This window comes from Crocuta crocuta, unplaced genomic scaffold, assembly GCF_008692635.1.
Source record: "Crocuta crocuta isolate KB4526 unplaced genomic scaffold, BGI_CrCroc_1.0 scaffold234, whole genome shotgun sequence".
In the NCBI taxonomy this organism is placed as follows: Eukaryota; Metazoa; Chordata; class Mammalia; order Carnivora; family Hyaenidae; genus Crocuta; species Crocuta crocuta.
Genome location: NW_027529647.1, coordinates 1,643,889 through 1,663,639, shown reverse-complemented (window position 1 = coordinate 1,663,639; position 19,751 = coordinate 1,643,889). Strand labels below are relative to the sequence as shown.

At 52.7% G+C, this 19,751-nt stretch overlaps 1 protein-coding gene across 3 annotated transcripts in view; it reads right to left on the bottom strand.

Annotated features, from left to right (window-relative positions):
- Positions 1–582: 582 nt before the first annotated feature.
- The window catches only part of NLRC3 (NLR family CARD domain containing 3), a 27,496-nt gene continuing 8,327 nt past the window's right edge, over positions 583–19,751 (bottom strand). Inside the window, exons 5-20 of one of the 3 annotated variants that reach the window (XM_077762542.1) lie at positions 17,976–19,725; positions 16,959–17,045; positions 13,102–13,185; positions 12,579–12,662; positions 11,133–11,216; positions 9,848–9,931; positions 9,273–9,356; positions 8,553–8,636; positions 7,955–8,038; positions 7,426–7,509; positions 6,884–6,967; positions 4,752–4,835; positions 4,275–4,358; positions 3,523–3,606; positions 3,054–3,137; positions 583–2,758 (exon numbers count right to left, since the gene is read on the bottom strand). In XM_077762542.1, coding sequence (XP_077618668.1) covers positions 2,668–2,758; positions 3,054–3,137; positions 3,523–3,606; positions 4,275–4,358; positions 4,752–4,835; positions 6,884–6,967; positions 7,426–7,509; positions 7,955–8,038; positions 8,553–8,636; positions 9,273–9,356; positions 9,848–9,931; positions 11,133–11,216; positions 12,579–12,662; positions 13,102–13,185; positions 16,959–17,045; positions 17,976–19,725 — 3,020 coding nt within the window. In that variant the 3' untranslated portion in view covers positions 583–2,667. Of the gene's footprint in view, positions 2,759–3,053; positions 3,138–3,522; positions 3,607–4,274; positions 4,359–4,751; positions 4,856–6,883; positions 6,968–7,425; positions 7,510–7,954; positions 8,039–8,552; positions 8,637–9,272; positions 9,357–9,847; positions 9,932–11,132; positions 11,217–12,578; positions 12,663–13,101; positions 13,186–16,958; positions 17,046–17,975; positions 19,726–19,751 lie in introns of those variants that run through there. The other 2 variants (XM_077762543.1, XM_077762544.1) reach the window with 2 other exon arrangements.

Sequence of the window (19,751 nt, the reverse complement as noted above, 5' to 3'; positions counted from 1 at the left end):
AGCAGAGAGGAGGGCAAAGAGAGAGAATCTCAAGCAGGCTCCCTGCCATCAGAGCAGAGCCTGACACAGGGCTTGATCCCACCAACCATGAGATCACGACCTGAGCCAAAATCAAGAGTTGGACGCTTAACTGACTGAGCCACACAGGCCACAGGATCCAGCTGTTTCTAAGTAATGTGTTCCAGAATTGAGCTCAAGAATTTGAAGGAATATAAAAATAGTCTGTACGAAACAAGATAAAATTCCCTGTGTCTGGTGTCCAATCAAAAATTACCAGGCATAATGAGAAGGATCAAGAAAACAGACCAAGAAATTACCTGCCCCCACCCAAATGACAGATGATAGAATTAGTAGAAAAGGGCATTCAGGCAGTTTTAATTCCCTATACTGAAATGTAGAGGGAGGCAGGAGAAGAGATAAGGCCTAAAGAAAACCTCAACACTTGTGGACATTAAAGAACCAAGATAATACCTGTGCAAACTGGGATTGAGATTAGATGAGGCACCACAGAAGAGAGCATACCCTGAAGACACAGCAATAGAAAACTGTTGAAAGTGAAAAACAAAAAGACAAGTCACACAATGCTGTTGATGGGTTTATTGCCTCTGCTCCAGTTCACCATTTGGCCTGCTCTGTGGTAATAGAGCTATTCCTTGTAAACCTCTCTTGCCAGCTGAAGAGATGTAGAGCCTTGTCAGTAGGCTGCTAGGGAGGCAGCTTGCTGTTGAAGTCTCTGGAGAGCACAATTTTTCTCCATTTGGCCCCTGAGGTTTCTCTGGTGGCTAGGTCCCTGCAAGGCACAACTTTCTCTAGCATTTGGCTTCTGCATCTTTTTTTCTGTCGAGTTCTTAACTCAGCTGGAAACTGCGCAAACCAGAAGATAGCAAACCAGAAGATAGCTCTTGAAAGTACTAAGAGCCCAAAACCAGTCTATAATTCTATACCCTGCAAAAATAACTTTCAAAACCCAGTAATTCAAATAAATACTACACAAGACCCATGTTCAAATGTCTCCTGTCTCCAGATACTTTTCTTTATAGATGATTGTTTTTCTCCAGTCAAGGATCCAATTAGAGATCTTACATTAAGTTGTTATGTCTCTAATCTCCTACAATTTAAAAGTCCTTGGACTTGAGGCACCTGGGTGGCTTAGTCGGTTGAATGGCTGACTTCAGCTCAGGTTATGATCTCACAGTTTGTGAGTTCGAGCCCCACATCAGGCTCTGTGCTGATAGCCTGCTTCCGATTCTGTGTCTCCCTCTCTCTCTGCTCCACCTCTGCTTGTACTCTGTCTCTCAAAAATGAATAAACATTAAAAAAAAAAAAGTCCCCTGACTTTTGTGTTTTTCATGACATTAATATTTTTGAAGAGGTCAGGCTATTGTTTTTTGCAGAATGCCTCTCGATTTGGATTTTATCTGACTGTTCCTTCCTAATTAGATTCAAATCAACATTTTTGGTGAGAATACTGCATCAGCGACGTGTCCTCAGTGCCTCCCATCAGGAGCTGGTGATGTCAGTTTATCCCCTTTGTGGTGATGGTAAGTTTAACCACATTGTAAAGAAAGCATTTGTAAAAATTTTCATCTTTAAAGATACATTTTTCCCCTTTGTAAATATCCCTTGTGGGGTGGATAGATTCTTCCGCAATAGGCTGTCCACCCACGGTTTTAGCATCCATTGATGATTCTTGCCCAATCACTCATTTTTAAGGGAACATTTAGAACAACACTGATTTGTGTTCACACTGCAAAATGATCATTTATAATCTTGACAAGTATTTTCCTTGGTTATTTAGTTGGTGAGAGCTGTGGTGTCCACTTGGGAACTTTTTCATTTCATCATAGACCGACTCCTGAGGGAATTTGTGCCACATAGCTCAGCTTGCTTGCCTTCCGAGGGGCGCTGCAGGCCCAGTAGCGGTTTGGGAAGCCCGCTGTTGAATAACATGATTCAGGCATCAACATGTAACGTGCTATTGATGACCCATGCGCTAGACCCCACATATGTGTGTCAGATATAATCCGTGCCTTTGCGAGATTTGGTAATGGATAAAAAAGAGCAAAAACCTTGGCAGAACTTTCTCTGTCTCCATAATTCTATAATTAAAAGCCTTCATTTCTCTTCAAAACAATCCTCATAGTTTTTCCATGTGTCTCTGAGGAACATACTCCTAAGATCTTCTGTTCTTCTTGAGGAAAGAAAGGTCCCTTCTGTCACCAGGGGCAAATGGACACTTTGCATAGGCTTGAAGGGGGCAGCTCATTTCAGAGAGAGGGAGATGATTTTAATCAGCAGAAAAGGACAGTAATAATAAAAGTTAGGGGTGCATGAAGACCCGAAGGCATGAATAAGCTCGCACCAGCTTCTCACCTGCTGAGCTGTAAGGTCTGTGTCCCTGAGCCCTGTGGCGGAGACCTTCCCTTCTCTGTGCCATAGCGGAGAATCCATGTCACCCCTGCCTGGACAGACCCTGGACCAGGAGAGGTGCTCCTGACCCCATTGGTAGCACCTTTCCTGCTTTCTTGCAGGAGACCAGCGTTTGTGCAGGTCAGCATCATTCCCAGACCTTAGGGAGGAACCCTAGACTGGGGTCTTTTTGTTCAAAAGTTTCCTGTTGGCTTCTCTGCCTTTTCTCTTGCCTGGTCCACCAGGAACTTGTTTTGCTCAGATTTCAACAGTGCATGAAGGAGCATTTGTCTTGATAGCCTCTGAGATCATCCTGGCACCAGATTCCCCAATGTGATTTCCCTGGAGGCTGAAAGAGAAGGATTAGGACAGGGCTTGAGAGAGGGGCCCAAGGGCCAGAAGCCTGCAGGTTTCCTTTAGTAAAGAGCAGACAGTCACTACATGAAATGCAGAGTTCTGGCAAGACCATGCTTCCAGGATCCCTCCCACGGGGAAGGCCCAGAATGGTTCGCTCTTACACCCAGTTGCCCCGCAGAGCCACCGAGAGACCTGGGAGTCAGCTGGCTTCAAGAATCGGGCGGAAGGCAGGTCCTGACCTGAGTGAGAATGGCAGGAAAGAGCAGATGCTGCTGGGCCCCACTCACTTGATGTGCTGGAGGCCGTGGTTCCCAGAGAGTGCAGTGGCAACGCATATCGCCCCATCCATCCCCAAGGAATTCTCTTGAAGGCTAGGCAGAGAAAAGACAGAGACAGCATGGTGAGCCATTTGGGACAGAAGGACACGCCTCAGGAAGCAGCGCTGCATTAATCACAGGTGTCACCCCAACAGTAAGGTGGTGGTCACCCCTGAGACCAGTGTCTACAAGTAGCCAGGTGCTCCTGTCCAAGCGCCATGGAGGATGTGAGACTAAAACTGCAGACGTTAAATGGCTTACCTCAGACAGAAGCTAGCCAGAATGAACAAGCCCGTCTGCAACATGGACTCCAGTAGCGCTATTTCTATTCAGAGGGAAGCGGCTTACAGAGGAAATCAAAAGCATCTCATTTCCTGGGGGAGGTTCCAGCAGAGAAGTCTGCTGTTCCGGGCACAGGTAGGCCTCTACGACCACTCACTTGAGTCTTCGGAGACTTGAGTTGACCTTCAGAGCATTTGCTAAGGCTTTGGCTCCGGCCACCCCGATGGCGTTTCCTCTTAAGCTGTCAGGAAAGATACAAAGCCTAAGGCACCAGGGTGGCTGTGGGGTGAAAAGAGTGCCTCCTCAGATGAGCGTGGGCCCCTGGGGAGCGGCAGCAGGGACTCCGCAGCCACAGGGGGCAGTTCCTCCTTCCTGACTCCCTGGCACAGAACAGAGATCGGTTCTGGGGAGCAGGACACACCAGGAGGGGCAAAGCTGCCCCAACCCGGGTGGTTCGTTGGAGCCCTTGCCCTCCTCCATCCCAAAGAAAGGAGAGCAGGGCTGAGATGAGAGAGGGGACACTTCCTCCAGTGGTTCCCACATGCTCAGCGTCCCAGGACCACAAGAGCAGGACTGACTGGGACATGCCTGAGGCCCCCACTGAGCTTAAGTCTCCCCTCCAGGGTTTGGATCTCCTAGACCAAGGTCAGTGGCCGGGGACCCCTACACAGGACCTCGGGATGAGCTCAGCCCAGGCAAGACCCAGGAGAGCGGGAGCCCCAGTAGTGACTCCCAGGGAAGAGGAGTGAGGTGAGAGGGGAAGCTGGGGAATGCTTCATCTAAATGACCACATTAAGTGATTGTGAGTTTCCATGTAAATCGATACATTTTCCCTTCCATAACTTCATTTTGAATCAACAGCTTGGTTTCTTTGGGCAAGAGACAGTAACCAGAGACTGGAATACTCACTCAAGAATCTCCAAGGTCCTGTTCACAGCCAGGGCATCCCCTAGCGCCTGGGCCCCCCTGGTGCCGATGGAGGCCACCTGCAGACTACAAAGAAGAGATGTGGTCAGTGTGGACAGGCCAGGGCTCTCAGGCCCCACCCAGCCCAGCTTCCATGCATCCTTGTCCTTCCTTCTCCAGCTGTGGACTTAGGCCTGCAAATGGCAACATAGCGCGGAAAACCATTGGCCTGTGATCTGTCTAAAGAACATCCAGCCTACGCTGATGCTGAGGACAGAGATCTGGATACGAGAAGGAGAGGTGGTCCCCTGGAGAGTTTGAGGAAAAGCACTCCCTGAGCCCTTACTTCTTACTTTGTCTCAATTGCTAACATTAGGAAAATCAAACACACCTCCCTTGGCTGGGAAGCAAAACTGGTATTTGGTAGGAAACGATGGTACACGGCCAGCTGCCTGGGCCACCGTGCACGTCAGCACTTACTAGAGAGCAGTGAGGGCTGTGTTGGCCTTTAGTGCGTTGGCCACTGCGGAGGCACCTTCATCCCCAATGGCGTTCTCCTGCAAACTGAACACAGAGTGTGACCTCTGGGCCCACAGGGCACGGGGCTAGCTAGCACTTGAGCTTGAACCTTCTAGATTTCATTCAGACCGCACATACCACAGACTAGACTCCCAGAGTTGCCAAGGGGATAACCACCCCCCACCCTCACCCCCCAGCCTCCTAATTAACATGCAGAGGGCTCTGGCATCTCTATGATCCTGGGTCATCAGAAGCAAACAACAAAAGGGACACGTGAAATACTCTTAAGGGTTAGGACAAAAAAAAAAGGGGGTGCCGGCCAGAGAATTAAGTCAAGGCCCTTAGTCCCTGGCCATTCTTGCTCGTCAGCGTTTTACATCTTTTTTTCTTTATTTCCCTTCACATTGGAGTAAAGTCATAGATCCTAGAGCAGTAAATGATTGAGAGTTCGGGTGGGCATTGGGATGTTGAAGGGAGCAGCTGGCATTCACAATTTTAGCAGACATGTTAGTGTGTGTGGTGCCCTGGCCTGATCCTGTCTCAGGTGGGGGGTTGTGACTGAACGAGTAGGTGCCGTGGGCCATGTGCTGATGGCACGGAGGGCCCCATGGGGTCTCCTACCCCCGTGTCACAGAGGCTGCTGGAAGAAATAGGTCTACACTGGAACCTCCAGGATGAAGGATGGGGGAGGGGTCTGGCACACCCAAGGAACCCAAAGAAATGGAGTCCAGTGGCTGGTGTGTGAAATAAAGGAAGCAGGTCTTTGGGGCCTTTTTTAGAAGCCAGGCTGAGGGTTGGATTTCATTCTACAGGCATTGGGCGGCCATTGAAGCGTCTCATTCAGGATGGGAACAGATTTATGTTTTGGAAAAGATGTTTGGCCAGCAGTGTGAGCGGATGGACTGGATGTGGAGGCTGCTATGGGGACACAGGGTGAGTGGAGCTGGTGGCTTAACAGTGGCCTTGGGAGTAGAGGGAGGCCGTGGTTCCTTGGGAGGAGAGTCACAAGTGGGAAGCAAGAGCAGAGACGATGTTTCTAGCTTGCATGACGGGTTGGCTGGGCCCATCCCTGAGGTGGGGCCGAGAAGCAGACTCGTGAGGAGGTGGTGTGGGCACTGTGCGAGGCAGCCAAGGGGAGATGCAGAGCGGGCAGTGATTACATAGGTCTGGGCCTCAGGGGGGAGGGATATGGACGTGAGGGCGCCAGGAATTTGAAGTCCAGGAGTGTGCCAGAGGACAGCTTCTGGAAAGGAGAACTCATTTGAGATACAATGGCTTAGAACAGACCAGCCAGAGATGGGCTATCCTGGATGCCTAGGGACAAGATGTGGACATGGTCAAAAGCAGATGAGACAGAGTTCCCATTCAACTCCACAGCTCCACTCACTCGTGTGCCCAGGGGAAATGAAAACGTCCACACAGAAGCTTGTATGTAAATGTTCACAGCAGCGTTCCTCACAAGAGCCAAACAGTCCACACCACCCGGATGTCCCTTGACAGATGAGTGGATAAACAACCTATCTATGCACACGATGGAATAGGACTCATTCATAAAAAGGAATGAAGCTGTGATTCATGCTGCAACCTGGGTGAGCCTTGAAAACATGATACTGAACGAAAGGGCTTGGTGGCAAAAGGTCACATACTGTACAAGCCCATGTTTGTGAAGTATCCAGTACAGGTAACTCCATAGAGGCAGACAGCAGGCGTGTGGTTTCCAGGAGCAGGCGGACGGGGGCAACGGGGAGTGACTGCTAATGAGTGTGGGGTTTTGTTCAGGGGAGATGGAAATGGTCTAAAATTGTGGGGATGGCCGCACAACTCTGCGAATATACTAGAAGCCAGTGAAGCGTACACTTTATCTGGGTAGATTTTTGTGGTACGTGGATTATGTATCAACAAAGCTGTTTAAAGAAAACGAAACACAGAAAATAAGGCTGCTGGCCTTAGGGCAGAGGAGGCTGCGTGCTGAGGGCCTCGGGTGCAAGCGCAGCGCAGCCGTGCGCCTGGCTGACGGCGCCTGGCGGACAGCGCGGTTTCAGGTTTCCTTGCAGCCCTGCCCTCCCCGCAGCCCCTGCCGAGGCCCCACTCACTCGAGGCTGGCCAGGCTCCTGTTGAGCTGTAGTGCTTGTCCCAGGGCCTTGGCAGCACCGGCCTGGATGAAGTTCCACTGCAGGCTGGGCAGACACACACACACGTGATCACGCGGGCCAGGGCGGAGCCCAGGAAAGGGGGGGACTCCTCCCAGGAGAGTCTGGGAGTCCTCCCCAGGGAAGGAGACCTTGCAGGACAGGGTCCTGGCCACTGATGGGCAGAACCCCTACAACCCGCCTCAGGTGTAGTCCAAAGGGGTCGGTGAGCACTCCCTGGCTAGGGCTGGACACAGGCATGGGCTCAAATGAAGACTCCAGAGCCCTCTGTGTGAAGCTGGTGAGGTGACACTTGGAGGTGTGACGTGGGTGCCCACCTCCCACCTTTGGCCTCTTTGTGGACCAGCCCCAGAAAGCAGAGTGGGGGGCAGGGCACAGCCTACTGCAAGTCCCTGAGGCCTTGTGGGGGAGCCCAAAGCCAGCTGGTGTGATGGCCCTGCAGCTTTGCAGAAGGGACAGGCGCAGTGAGGGCGCCGTAGACTCACTGAAGGGACGTGAGGGCCTGGTTTTCTCTCATTGCCAGCGCGATGGCCTGGGCGCCCTGGTCGTGGAGGAGGTTGGCTGTCAGGCTGGGAGGAGGGGAACGGGCGAGTAAGCAGGAGCCTGCAGGCCTTGGAGCCCCACCGTCTTTGCTCAGCTGGGAATCCAGCTCCCCTCCTCCCCCAGGACCAGCCTAGCGCATGTTTTTTGAGCGCTGGTGTGTGCCAAGCACGTGCCTTCCTGACAGCTGCGTGGACATGAGGTCCAGGACAGATCACCTCCCTGGAGGACTCTCCTGATCCCTGTACTACACTGCCCCGAAGAGCTGGCCCCTCTCACATCACCATGGAGAGGGGGCCGTGGGGGCAGGCAGGGTCCCCACGAACTTCACCCGCAGGTAACTTATCACATGAGCGTGGAAGGGCTGCCCCTCTCCAGCCTGTAAAATGACAAGGTGACGAGGGTCTGTAGTCCCCTGTCACCCTGGGCCCGAAAGGGGCCGTAGGAAGCACAGCCCTGCACCCACTCACGTACTCCAGGCTCTTCAGGGTGCTGTTGCTGCAGAGAGCTCGAGCCAGGTCCTGGGCTCCCTCTGAGCTGATGGAATTTTCCCGCAGGCTGGGGAGAGAGAAGACCCTGAGCTGCTGACAAGACATGGGGACTTGGGGACATGATCCCTGGTGCTCAGGCTCCTCAAACCCAAGGAACCACAGGTGCGACCTGGGTGTCCTGAGTGATCGGGTGCGAAGAGCCTCTGTCAGGCAGGGCTTCCACGGGTGGCCAAGCATCTTCCCGTGGGACTGCCAACAGTGGGACTGCCCAGGAGGAAGCGGACTGTTTGACGGGTCCTCAGAGGTGAGGGGACGGGGGCAGGCGAGCGTGCTCAGCTGCCTCACTGGCTTGTGTACCAGAGGGAGCAGCAGAACTGGCCAGGCAAGGACCCTGGCTGTCCCCTGCTCTCCCAAGCGTGTGGGATGCTGGCTCCAGGTCCCAGCTCCCCAGTCACAGATGTGTTCCTAACACACCCACAGATGGAGGGGTGGCCTCCCCAGCACCAGCCTCTCCTCCCATGTCCTAAAGGCCCTTAGACACCCTGACCAAAGGGAAGCTGGAGAGGGAAGCCGGGACTTACTTGAGGCTGATGAGGGTCTGGTTGCTGCAGAGGGCCCCCGTCAGCGCTGCCACACCCGTGTCACTGATGGAATTGCTCTGCAGGCTGCAAACAGGACGGGGCAGTGCTTGGGCGGCTGTCCCAGGACCCCCAGGGAGCCACTGCTCCAGCCTGGGGACTGTAGGCATCGGGCTCAACAGAGTTGGGAGACCCAGGGTGCTCTTCTCATCATCCCTCTTTCCTGTCCCCGTCCCCCATGTTCCAGACCCTGCTAGGTCAGGGCAGGTGGCTCTAGAGTCACCAGCCCCCAAAGTTTAGACTCTGCCTTGATTTGAGTGGCTCTAAATGGCTTGGGGTAGGGGTGTGTGTTGTGTTTGCAACCAGGGTGGGGGCAGCGCTGAGCTCCTCCAGCCCCCACCAAGGCCACTGCAGCCGATGCTCTCTTTAGCCACCAGTGCCAGCCTAGGGAGACTTGGTTCTTGTGACTCTGGAAACTCCGGAAGCAAAACCAACCTCTGCTGTCCAGGGGAATGGAGCTGGTGGGTGTGAGGCAACAGTGAGGTGGGTGTGGAGAGAGCCTGAGACCATCGTGTGCCCAGAGTTGCTGGTTGGCTGGATTCTGGCATGGTGGTGGCCCTGACTGACAGCCCTCTTCCAGGACCTGCCCACCTTCTAGATGGGGAACCCAGGGACGTCACCCTCTACCCATGGCCACTCCTAAGTGTGGTCAGGCAGACTCACTCCAGGCTCTCCAGGCCCTGGTTCACCTTCAGGGCCTTAGCCAGGGCCTCAGCACCTCCATCGCCAATGCTGTTACTGGAGAATCTGCAAGAGATAAGACAAGGGTGCACTGGTTTTCTGGAGCAGCCTGGGTGGGCGGGTCCAGGGCAGTGCTAGCTCTGTTGTCTTAAGGGTGCCCAGTGTACAGTCTGTTCTTGAGTCTGGTTGTAGCGTCTGCAAGTGACCCCCAACTGCCTATTAGAGATCAAGGTAGCAAAGTGCTTCTTGACCCCTTAACAGGAGGCAGGGCCAACTCTTTGGTGAGAGGTTTTGTGATACTTTATGTGAAGGTAGCCAGGAAGTTCTGGGAAGGCAGTAAATGTGAGTCTGAGACAGTCCTAATTCCTGGGAATCTGCAGTCCAAAGCACCCATCCACCCATCTATTCATCCATCCATCCATCCATCCATCCATCCATCCATCCATCCATCCATCCATCCATCGGTCTCTCCAGCCCCATGCTCACAAATATTTGTGATGGGCTGGGCTTTGTGCCTGTCAGTGAGGATACAAATGTGGCCTTTCTGTGTTTCTCACATGAGCTCCTTCAGATTCCTGTTCTGCTTCAGGGCATCTCCCATCTGCTGGGCTCCCACAGGCCCAATGGTATTCTTCTGCAGGCTGTGGGAGAGGGGAGGGGTCCTTCAGCAAAGCTGGCCACAGCCATTCCCATTCTCGGGACAGTCTAGGGGCAGGGCGAGAGCTCAGAGACTACTCAGGTGCTCTCTCCATTTACCACAGCGAGGGCAGAGGGGGCTCTAGGAAGGGTCTGTGGATCATTGCCAAAGTGATGCCAGCAAGATTGATACCATTATGTGGGGAGTCAGAGGCAAGGATGGCTGGGCTCCTTGCCCAGGCAACCCTCCCAGCATCAACAATCAGTCTCCCTCTTGACCAGCCCGCAACCTGCCTCCCACCCCTGCAGTCCTGCCTAGGGCAGACCCTCCATTTAGGCTTTTCTCCAGAAGCTACTTCCCTGCACACTAAATCTGGTGGAGGGAGCTGCTACAAGAGAACCCCTGTGCGCATCCCAGAAGGGCAGGCAGGGCAGGACCTGTCCTGTGTAAGGCCAGATACAATCTAAACTAAAGGGAATTTTCCCTGATTCCAAAAGGGAAACTTTCCCTCAGAGCGTTTCTTTGAGAAAACTTGGAATTGTAAATCTGTTCCTCTGAGAAGCATGTAAATCCTTTTAAAAGCTAAATAAGCCTCTTGCCAGATCGACAGCCTCTAAGGGTCCTCGGAGCCACGTCTCTGAAAGGTGCACATCAAGGAAGGTAGCACTGCTCCAAATGGTAATTGTCTGCTTGTCATAATGGTACGAGGAGTTTGGCTTTTCCTTTGGGTAAAGGCAGTCAGTGAACAGCTGGCTTCCCTAACTACCAGGCAAATTGAGGAAACACTACAGGTGAAAAATGGTGCCGTCCAGTCCTCTTACTTGAGGACAAGTTATCTTTAGAACACACATGTCATGGGTTGTATCTGCTTGGCTGTAGAAAGGGGTGAGATTTCTTTCGGTCTTTGCCAGCTCGTTGGTGGATTGCCAGTGATGTGCACTGCGGTCTGGTTGAGTCTTCAAATAACGCCACTGTTTCCTACCTTTGTGGAGAGGATTTTCTGCTTTGGAAGGAAGCATTACTTTTAATTATTTTCCCAACACCTGTTCTGTAGAAAAGCAGTGGACATTGAGATTTCCAAGGACCATCCAGATGGGTCAGAAAGTCTCAGGCCATCTCCCCATTCATCCTTCCTTGCAGAAAACAGGCCCTTGGAGGAGGGGGGAAGAGCCGGGGGGTCTCTGCTGGCCAGCATGTCCACTTACTGTAGCACAGAGAGGGTCCGGTTGGCAGCCAAGGCCTCGGCCACAGACCTGGCACCATTATCCCTGATCGCATTGCTCTGGAGGCTGTGGAGGCAAGGAGGAGGTACATCACCAATGGCGCACCAGTGGTGGCCTTAACCCCTACCACAGTGTTACCGAGGACCAAGGGGTGGGGAGAGAAGCTGACCACTACATGCCCTTGCTGCCCACCACACAGGATTTGGGAACCGGTGGTTTCTCCCAGGGGAGCATAAGGATTCCCTCTGAGTCTCTAAGTGTTTGTCTGCTGACTGGAACCAGTGTGCCCATGGTATCTGGATAACAATAACTAGGTTATCAGTAGTCTTAATTACAGCAAAAAGACACAGGATCCAAGTGTTGACAAGGACGTGGAAAAATTGGAACCCTCATCCACTGCTGGTGGGGCTGTAAAATAGTGCAGACCCTGTGGAAAACAGTCTGGCAGTTCCTCAAAAGGCTAAACAGAGTTACCAAGCACTGGTAGGTATTTACCCAAAAGAATTGAGAACAGGTGCTCAAGTGCTTGGACGTGAATGTGTACAGCAGCATTATCCACAAGAGCCAAGAGGTGGAAACAACCCAAATGTCCATCAACTGACAAATGGATAAGTTGTGGTCTGTTCATACAGCAGAATATTATTTAGCCACAGAAAGGAATGAAATACTGACATGTGCTACAACGTGGATGAGCCTGGAAAACATGCTAAGTGAAAGCAGCCAGACACAAAAGGTCTTACAGTATGATTCCATGTGTATAAAATCTCCAGAAGAGGTAAACATAGAGACAGAAAGCAGGTTGGTGGTTTCCAGAGACTGGGGGGAGGGGAGAATGGGAGGTGATTGATAATGAACACAGAGTCTTCATTTAGGGTGCCGAAAATATTTTGGAACTAGATAGAGGTGATGAAGGAACAACTGTGAATCTACTAAGTGACATTGAAATGTATACTTTAAATTGGTGAATTTCACCCCAATAAAAATACATAAATGAAAAAACTAAGGATGGGTACAATCACATATGACAGCTTCTAAAAGGAGGACAGCAAACCATAGGAACATTCTAGAAAATGGGCTTTTCAGTGTCCTGGAAAACATCTCAGGGGAACATTCTGACACCATGGCCTTGGGGATTTCCCACTCAGTGGAGAAGAGGTCTCCCTTACAAATTATTTTGCTTTTCCACCTCTATACAACCTCACCCTCCTTTCCTCTATCCCCGGATTAGGCTGTAAACAAGTACAATGACCAAAGAAGAACTGAAACCTGAAACTTGGGTAGATACAAGATCATGAGGTATCTACCAAGATAGGAGCCAGTATAGCATGCTGCCATTTTGAATCATCTCCCACTCCATAGTTGGCACCTGGGAGAGGGTTTTCTGGGCCTTCGCTGGTTATAATGGGGCAGGGAGCAGATGGTAGGTACCTCAGAAAGGCCAGAGTACGGTTAATCTTCAGAGCATCTGCCAGAGCCTTGGCCCCTTGAGGTCCAATGGAGTTACTTCGGAGGCTGGCGAGAAGAAGAAAGAAACAACTGTTTTCTGTTATCCAGTTTCCAGGGAGGAAAGAAAAAAAGTTACATTGACCCTTAAATCTATGCTCTTCGAATATAATGGGGTTTAAGGTTTCGTGTCTTGTGGAGATCCTTATTTAGGTGAATAAGTAAGGAATTTCCCAGTATGGCCCCGTGTGATGGGGAGAAGAAAGCAGCATCTGATGGGCATGGCTTGGGCCAAGTATGGAGAGGAGAATCATACCAACTTTAGAGCCAAAATTCTGGTGGGCCTCCCTGGGCTGGTCCCAATAGCTGATGAGGAGCTAGGAATTTGCTCACTCGGCTATCCTTCCAACCCACCCAGGGGAGAGTGTTGTCTAGGGGACTTCACACAATGGCTGGTAAGCTCTCCCTGTCCCAGTGGTGGAAGGTTGGCCTTTGGTGTCCTACTTACTCCAGAGCGATCAGACTTCTGTTGACCAGGAGGGATCTGGCCAGAGCTTTGGCCCCTTTGTTACTGATCTGGTTCTCAGCCAAGCTGCCCAAGGAGAAGGAGAGGAGTGGTTATTGCAGGTCTACAAATCTCATGGGCTCTTCGTCAATACCAGGCTTGTGACCCAAACCTCCCTGTTTCACCAGCATCATGAGGGCCTGGACACAGGTGGAGATGAAGTGAGCCCTGGAGCAGAAATACCTGGCCCAGGAAATCCTCTGAGCCAAGCAAGGTAAGGCCAGAGGGCAGGGGACAGACCCTCACACTGGCAAAGACTCCCAGGGCAAAGTCTGGCCAGAATCCAGTACAAGAGCTTCTACGCAAACAGTGCAGCAAAGAGCATGGGCAGTTATAGAAATTTCCCGCAAAGATCCCAGGCAGTGGTGTGCTGGAAAAAATACAAAAATATTGATTTGTAGCACTGACCAATTTCCATGGTGTAAATACTTTGGCCATGGCCAATTTCAAGCAGTCCCAGCTTGAAAAAATTCCTAAAACTTTAATAATCTGCTCTCATGAACTGTGGCTGAATTCTTAGTTCTAGCTCACCACTGGCCCCTGCCCTTTTCTAACGCATGAAAGGAAAATGGTACTTACTCTAGAATTAACCTCAGAGTAAAACAGAAACGGGTACCTGGGTGGCTTAGTTAGTTAAGCGTCCAACTTCAGCTTAGGTCATGATCTTACGTTCATGAGTTTGAGCCCTGCGTCAGGTTCTAAGCTGACAGCTCAGAGCCTGGAAGCTGCTTCAGATTCTGTTCTCCCTTTCTCTGCCCCTCCCCTGCTTGTGTTCTGTCTCCGTCTCTCTTTCTCTCTCTCTCTCTCTTTCAAAATAAATAAATAAATAAATAAACATTAAAAAAAAAAAAAAGGTAAAAAACAAAGAGCACTTTTCTCTGCCCTGAAAGGGTGATTCCAGGAATAAGCTGGTGGATATACTTAATGTTGCTTCATGGACCCAGTTTCAGAAATAGTACCTGTTGGGAGTTCTTTACAGTTTCTTAGGCATTGAAAACTGCAGAGGGTCCCCCTGGGATACAGTTAGAATCCCCACTGCTTTTCAAGCTGTCTCTGAAGGGGCCCCCACAGTGTTCCTCAGAAAAGCTTCAGGAGCCCCAGAGGCTGATGGGGCACCAAGTGCCTAGGCTCTAGGCCTCCCCGTCTCCTCTTTCAGTCCAGCAACTCCCCAGTTGCCTATGTTTTACGGGGATTCTGCCTGATAGGCCACTTTTAAAAAAGGTTCTGTTGCTTAGAGTTTGAAGACCATTCATCTGGGGGCACCTGGGTGGTTCAGTCAGTTAAGTGTCCGACTTCGGTTCAGGTCATGATCTCGTGGTTTGTGGGTTCGAGCCCCATGTCGGACTCTGTGCTGACAGCTCAGAGCCTGGAGCCTGCTTCAGATTCTGTGTCTCCCTCTCTCTCTCTGCCCCTCCCCTGCTCATGCTGTCTCTGTCTCAGAAATAAGTAAAACATTAAAAAGAAGAAAAGAAGACCATTCATCCAGACCACCCTCTACGTAAGTGTCCTCAAGTTCTAGAGAGCCTCCGTCCCTTCTCTGCCCAGGACTTTTGTAACATTTTATAAGTAATATCTCATGAGCCATGTGTGTTTTCTGAAGGGTGCCTTTTCAGATGAGGATGTGGTCCTGAGGACCACCTATAGAGAGAGGAAGAAGAGCACGTGGCCATAGAAAAAAATCTTGGCTTTTGTTCAGAATATTTTCTGAACGCTATCCAGACTCCTTTATGCAAAAACACTGGAAGTTGGACTATTTTACTAAAAGCTCCCATGAAGGAAAAATATTAATGAAATTAATTAATGTTATTGTGTTTCTTTCAAAGGACTTGCATTTATATCTCTGGCTGCAAGACAAAGGTAATCCTGTTAATAATAGCTGGCCCTCGCACGGTGCTTCCTCTGTGCCTGGCCTGCCGTCCTCAGCACGTAGCTTGAGTTAACCCACTGAAGCTGCTTCAACAACCAGAAAAGGAAGTATGCAGGAACTTTGAACCCAGTTCCTGAGAGGTGACCTCGAACAAATNGGCCTGCCGTCCTCAGCACGTAGCTTGAGTTAACCCACTGAAGCTGCTTCAACAACCAGAAAAGGGAGTATGCAGGAAAGGGTTAACCTTGAACCCAGTTCCTGAGAGGTGACCTCGAACAAACACACACTTGGAATGTCCTGCCTGATAAGTTGTCTGTTTACCTGGGGGCTTTGGGTGGTGCAATAGCAGGTTGATCTCCCTACTCCTGGAGGGGCTTCCCATGACCCACCTCTGGTACAATCTCTGGCCCCTGCCCGGGTGAGGCTCCCTGGTTGGGACACTTCGAGTGTGCTGTTGTGCATGGTGGCTGGGGAGGCAGGCGCTGTCTGTACCACCACGCCAGAAGGACAACAGAAAGCCTGCTCGGTCTCTCCGGGGCGCCTCACGTACCCTTCCTTCTGCACATTTCATTTATTTATTTTTAATGTTTGTTTATTTGAGAGAGAGAGAAAGACACACACACAGAACCCAAAGCAGGCCCCTGGCTCTGAGCTGTTAGCACAGAGCCTGATGTGGGGCTCCAACCCATGAACTGCGAGAGCGTGATCTGAGCCGAAGTCGGACACCCCACCAACTGAGCCACCCAGGCGCCGCTCCCTCTGCACATTTTAATCTATATCCTTTTGATGTAATGAACCACAAGTGCAGGTATAGTAGCTCTTCTGAGTTCTGTGAGTCCTTCTAATGAATCATTAAACCTGAGGGGAGTCCCGGGGACTCAGAGATACCATTTTAACCGCCCATTTTTACCCTCTTTCGGCACAGAGAGGACTTTTACAGGGTCACACAGAGCCCACCACTCACGACTGTCCTCTGTGACTTCTTTTTGCTCCTGACTCAGTCCATGTTTGTTTTTGTTTTCTCAGTTTATTCCAGAACCAAGAGGGAGGCTTATGTGAGGATAAAGAATTGCTCTCTGGATGCTATTCTCCAAACTGCTCTCCCTAGTTCTAACCACCCGCAGGTCATGAGCCCACTACTCAGTGTTACTGAGACTTAGAAATGTGATCAGATTGGGGCACCTGGGTGGCTCAGTCGGCTAAGCGTCTGACTTTGGCTCAGGTCATGATCTCAAGGTTCATGGGTTTGAGCCCCGCGTCAGGCCTTGTGCTGACAGCTAGCCTGGAGCCTGTTTCAGATTCTGTGTCTCCCTCTCACTCTGACCCTCCCCTACTCACTCTGTCTGTGTGTCTGTCTCTCTTTCAGAAACAAATAAAATTTTTTTAAAAAATTAAAAAAAAAAAGGAAATGTGATCAGGTTTGGAAATGTGATCACAGGAGAGATTTCACAAGCATGAAAAATTCTAATTTACTGTCAGCACATAGGCTTCTGTTGCATCACAACGTTAAAGATGCAATGTTTAAATTTTATTTGCGCTGGTTTAAAGTTCAAATTGAAATTTTAAATTAAAAATTTTCTAATTTTATTTAAAGACACAGTCCTGTGCCTATAATACTGTTTTGGGGGCAAAGATTGAGAGGAGCTTAGAGAACACTGGGCCTGGAAGCACAGAACATAGAATATCTGGAGAAATGCTTCCATGTCCATGATAGCACCTGACCCTCACCATATCCTTTCCCTCTTCTTACAGGTGAGGTACCTCAGCCTCTGGAACTTTCTGGAATGGGCAGAAACAAGCAGCCATATGTTTCTAAGGCACTCCCCCTTGCAAGCACCTCTGGCCAGTTGAGCAGAGAGGAAGATTGGAAAATAGCCCCGGACCCCACGCAACAGGTGGGCACCCCGGGTGGGGTCTCCCAGGTCAGCGTTACCTGATCCTCTGAATGCGACAGTCCTTCCCACTCAGCACACTGCCCAGCAGCTCCATCACGGGGTCCTGGAACTGGTTGTTGTCCAGCCTGCAGGAGGCAGAGCGGTAATGAGAGGCACCACCGCCCACAGGCAGGTGGAATTAGGCCCTGGCAAAGGGCTGCCCTCAGGGCAGCACACACACCCAGGCTGGCATCCCTTCCCTGTCTGCCGTTCCCATGGCCATGCAGCCCCCGCCACTTGGCAGCTCACACACCCGTACTAGTACACCCGCTGGGCTCGGGGTTTTCCTGGGAGGGGCACTGGGAGGCTAGTGTTGTGAACCCCAGGATCCCTGCCCAGAGGGGCGTCTCCCCGGCAGCCCCGCACACCACGTGAGTCTGCGCGACACGGACTGCTAGCTCTCCTCCTCCTAAGATGTGGCAGCTGCTCTCGGGTCCTGACGGGCCCTGGTCTTACACTAAGGCTGGAGCAGGTTGGAGGACGGCGGTGGGGGGGGAGTGAGTGAGTGAGGCCTCTGTCAGCAGGGGGATGGTTCAGAGTGCTGTAGGTTGAATTGCGTTCCCCAGAAAGCTCTGTTGGTGTTCTGACCATCCCCACCACCCCAGTGCCTCAAGCACATGACCCGGTTTGGAAATAGGACCCTTGCAGATGTAACGAGTTAAGATGAGGCCATTCTGAGGAGGGCAGGCCTGTCTGTAAGCGAAGCGGACTGGTGTCCTTATCAGAGGGAACACCACATGGAGACAGTGACACGGAGGAGGCGTCCGTGTGGCCACACAGATTGGATTGATGCGTCTACAGGCTGAGGACTGCCAATAAACAGCACCAGCTAGTGAGGCGGGAAGGCCTCAGAGGGGGCTCAGGCCTGCTGACACCTTGAACTTGGACTGTGGTCTCCAGAGCTGTGACAACAAGTTTCTGCTGCCTTAAGCCAACCATGTTGTGTCCCTTCAGACGGCCCCCAGGATGCCGATGTGGGGGGTGGGGGGGCGTGGTGGAGGGGAACAGNCGCCCACCTCAGGCTCCGGCAGTAGAGCAGCTGGGGCAGCAGGCTCTGGAGGACGCCCTTGCTGAGGCACAGGGACAGGTTGGCCTCCTGGGCGCAGGCATCTGACACCTGAAGGAGGTAGGCCAGGGCCGCGTGGTGCCGGGGGCCGGTCAGCCCCGCCAGGCCCCCGCTCCGCATGGCCTCCTCCACACCGCAGGCCAGCTCCGTGTGCTGCAGCTCGTGCAGGCAGTGCAGGACGTTGACGGCGCGGGCGCACACCGCCGCGTCGGGGACCAGGCAGCCCTGCAGGAGCTCGGCCGCCTGGGCCCGGTAGCCCCGGTGCTCACCCTGCACCGTCAGGGAGCCTGCCAGCAGGGCGTTGACCCTGGGGGACAGGAGTCCTGAGAGGAAGCGCAGGAACACGTCCAGCCGCCCGTCCTCGGCCTGCATGGCTCGCTGGGCCGCGCTCCTGAAGTGCGTGAGGAAGCCGAGGCGGGGCCAGGACACGCCACCCTCGGTGAAGAGGTCGAAGATAGCCCGCTTGGCGGCCCCGTAGTAATACGCGGCGGCCAGAAACTCCTGCAGGGACAGGTGCAGGAAGCAGTAGGCCGGCAGCGCGGCCAGCGTCTCTTCCCGCTGCAGGAGGCAGCCGCGCAGGCTGCCCTGCAGCAGAGCGAGGTCCACGCCGAACGCCTTCAGGTCCTGCTCGTAGAACACGTACTTCTTCCTGACCAGCCCGTGGAAGGCCAGCCGACCCAGCGTGCCCACCACCTTGCGGCTGCTGTGGGCCGCCTGCTCGATGCGAGGGCTCGCCTTGCCCTTCTCCTGCCCATCCCCGCCGAGGGCCATCCTGAAGTACCAAGCGTAAAGCTCGCACAGGGTCCTCGGAGTCCACTGCCCGGAGTCCTGGGGCCCCGGCCTGCTGTGGCGCAGGTGACCCAGTGCCGACCCTGCAAGCTGGCAGAAGGCTGGGACCGTGCACATCAGGTACAGCGCCCTGTCTGCCTGCACCTGCCTCAGGACCCAGTCGGAGAGGGTGTGGTCCTCGGGGAACATCTCCTCCAAACACGCCTGGATCTCCCCCTCATCAAAGCCCCGGATCTCTGTCATCCGGTCTACCAGGCCCCCTGGGATCTGGCCGGCCATGCTAGGGCGGGAAGTGACCCAGACAGAAACTTCCGGGAAGAGGTTGCCCCGGATGATGTTGGTGACCAGATGGTCCACCTGCATCTCCTTCCTGGGGTCCGTGCAGGCCACGGTGTTGGAGAAGTCCAGAGTTGTCTTACACTCGTCCAGGCCGTCCAGAATCAGGAGGGTTTTGGGTGGGGCTGCCGCCGCCAGCCCAGACTCCCCGATGTGCGGGAAGACGGAGCGGACGAGTCTGTCTGCAGACAGCTTCTCGTGGGTGTTGAGGTCTCGGAAGGTCAAAGGGAGCACCAGGGAGAAGTCCTTGCCAACCTGTCCCCGGGCCCAGAGCTGGACAAAGTTCCTCACCAGGGTGGTCTTACCCACGCCAGCTACCCCAATGGTGATGGAGATGCGGGGGGGGATGGACACCCGAGACAGAGGCAGGAAGAGTCTGTCCAGGGTGATGGTCCTGGCCGTGGGCCAGCCCCCACGTGTGGTCTCCACCTGTGTGAAGTCGTGTTCCCTCAGCTGCAGGTCTGTCAGCCCCTCCAGCAGCAGGAGACTGGTCAGCCTGGGCGAGGGGCCGCCCAGCTCCGGGCTGCCTTTCACCCTGTTCAGCAGAGCCTCCCGGCACTTCTGTATCCTCGAATCTATGGGACAGAGGCCAAAGAGGAGG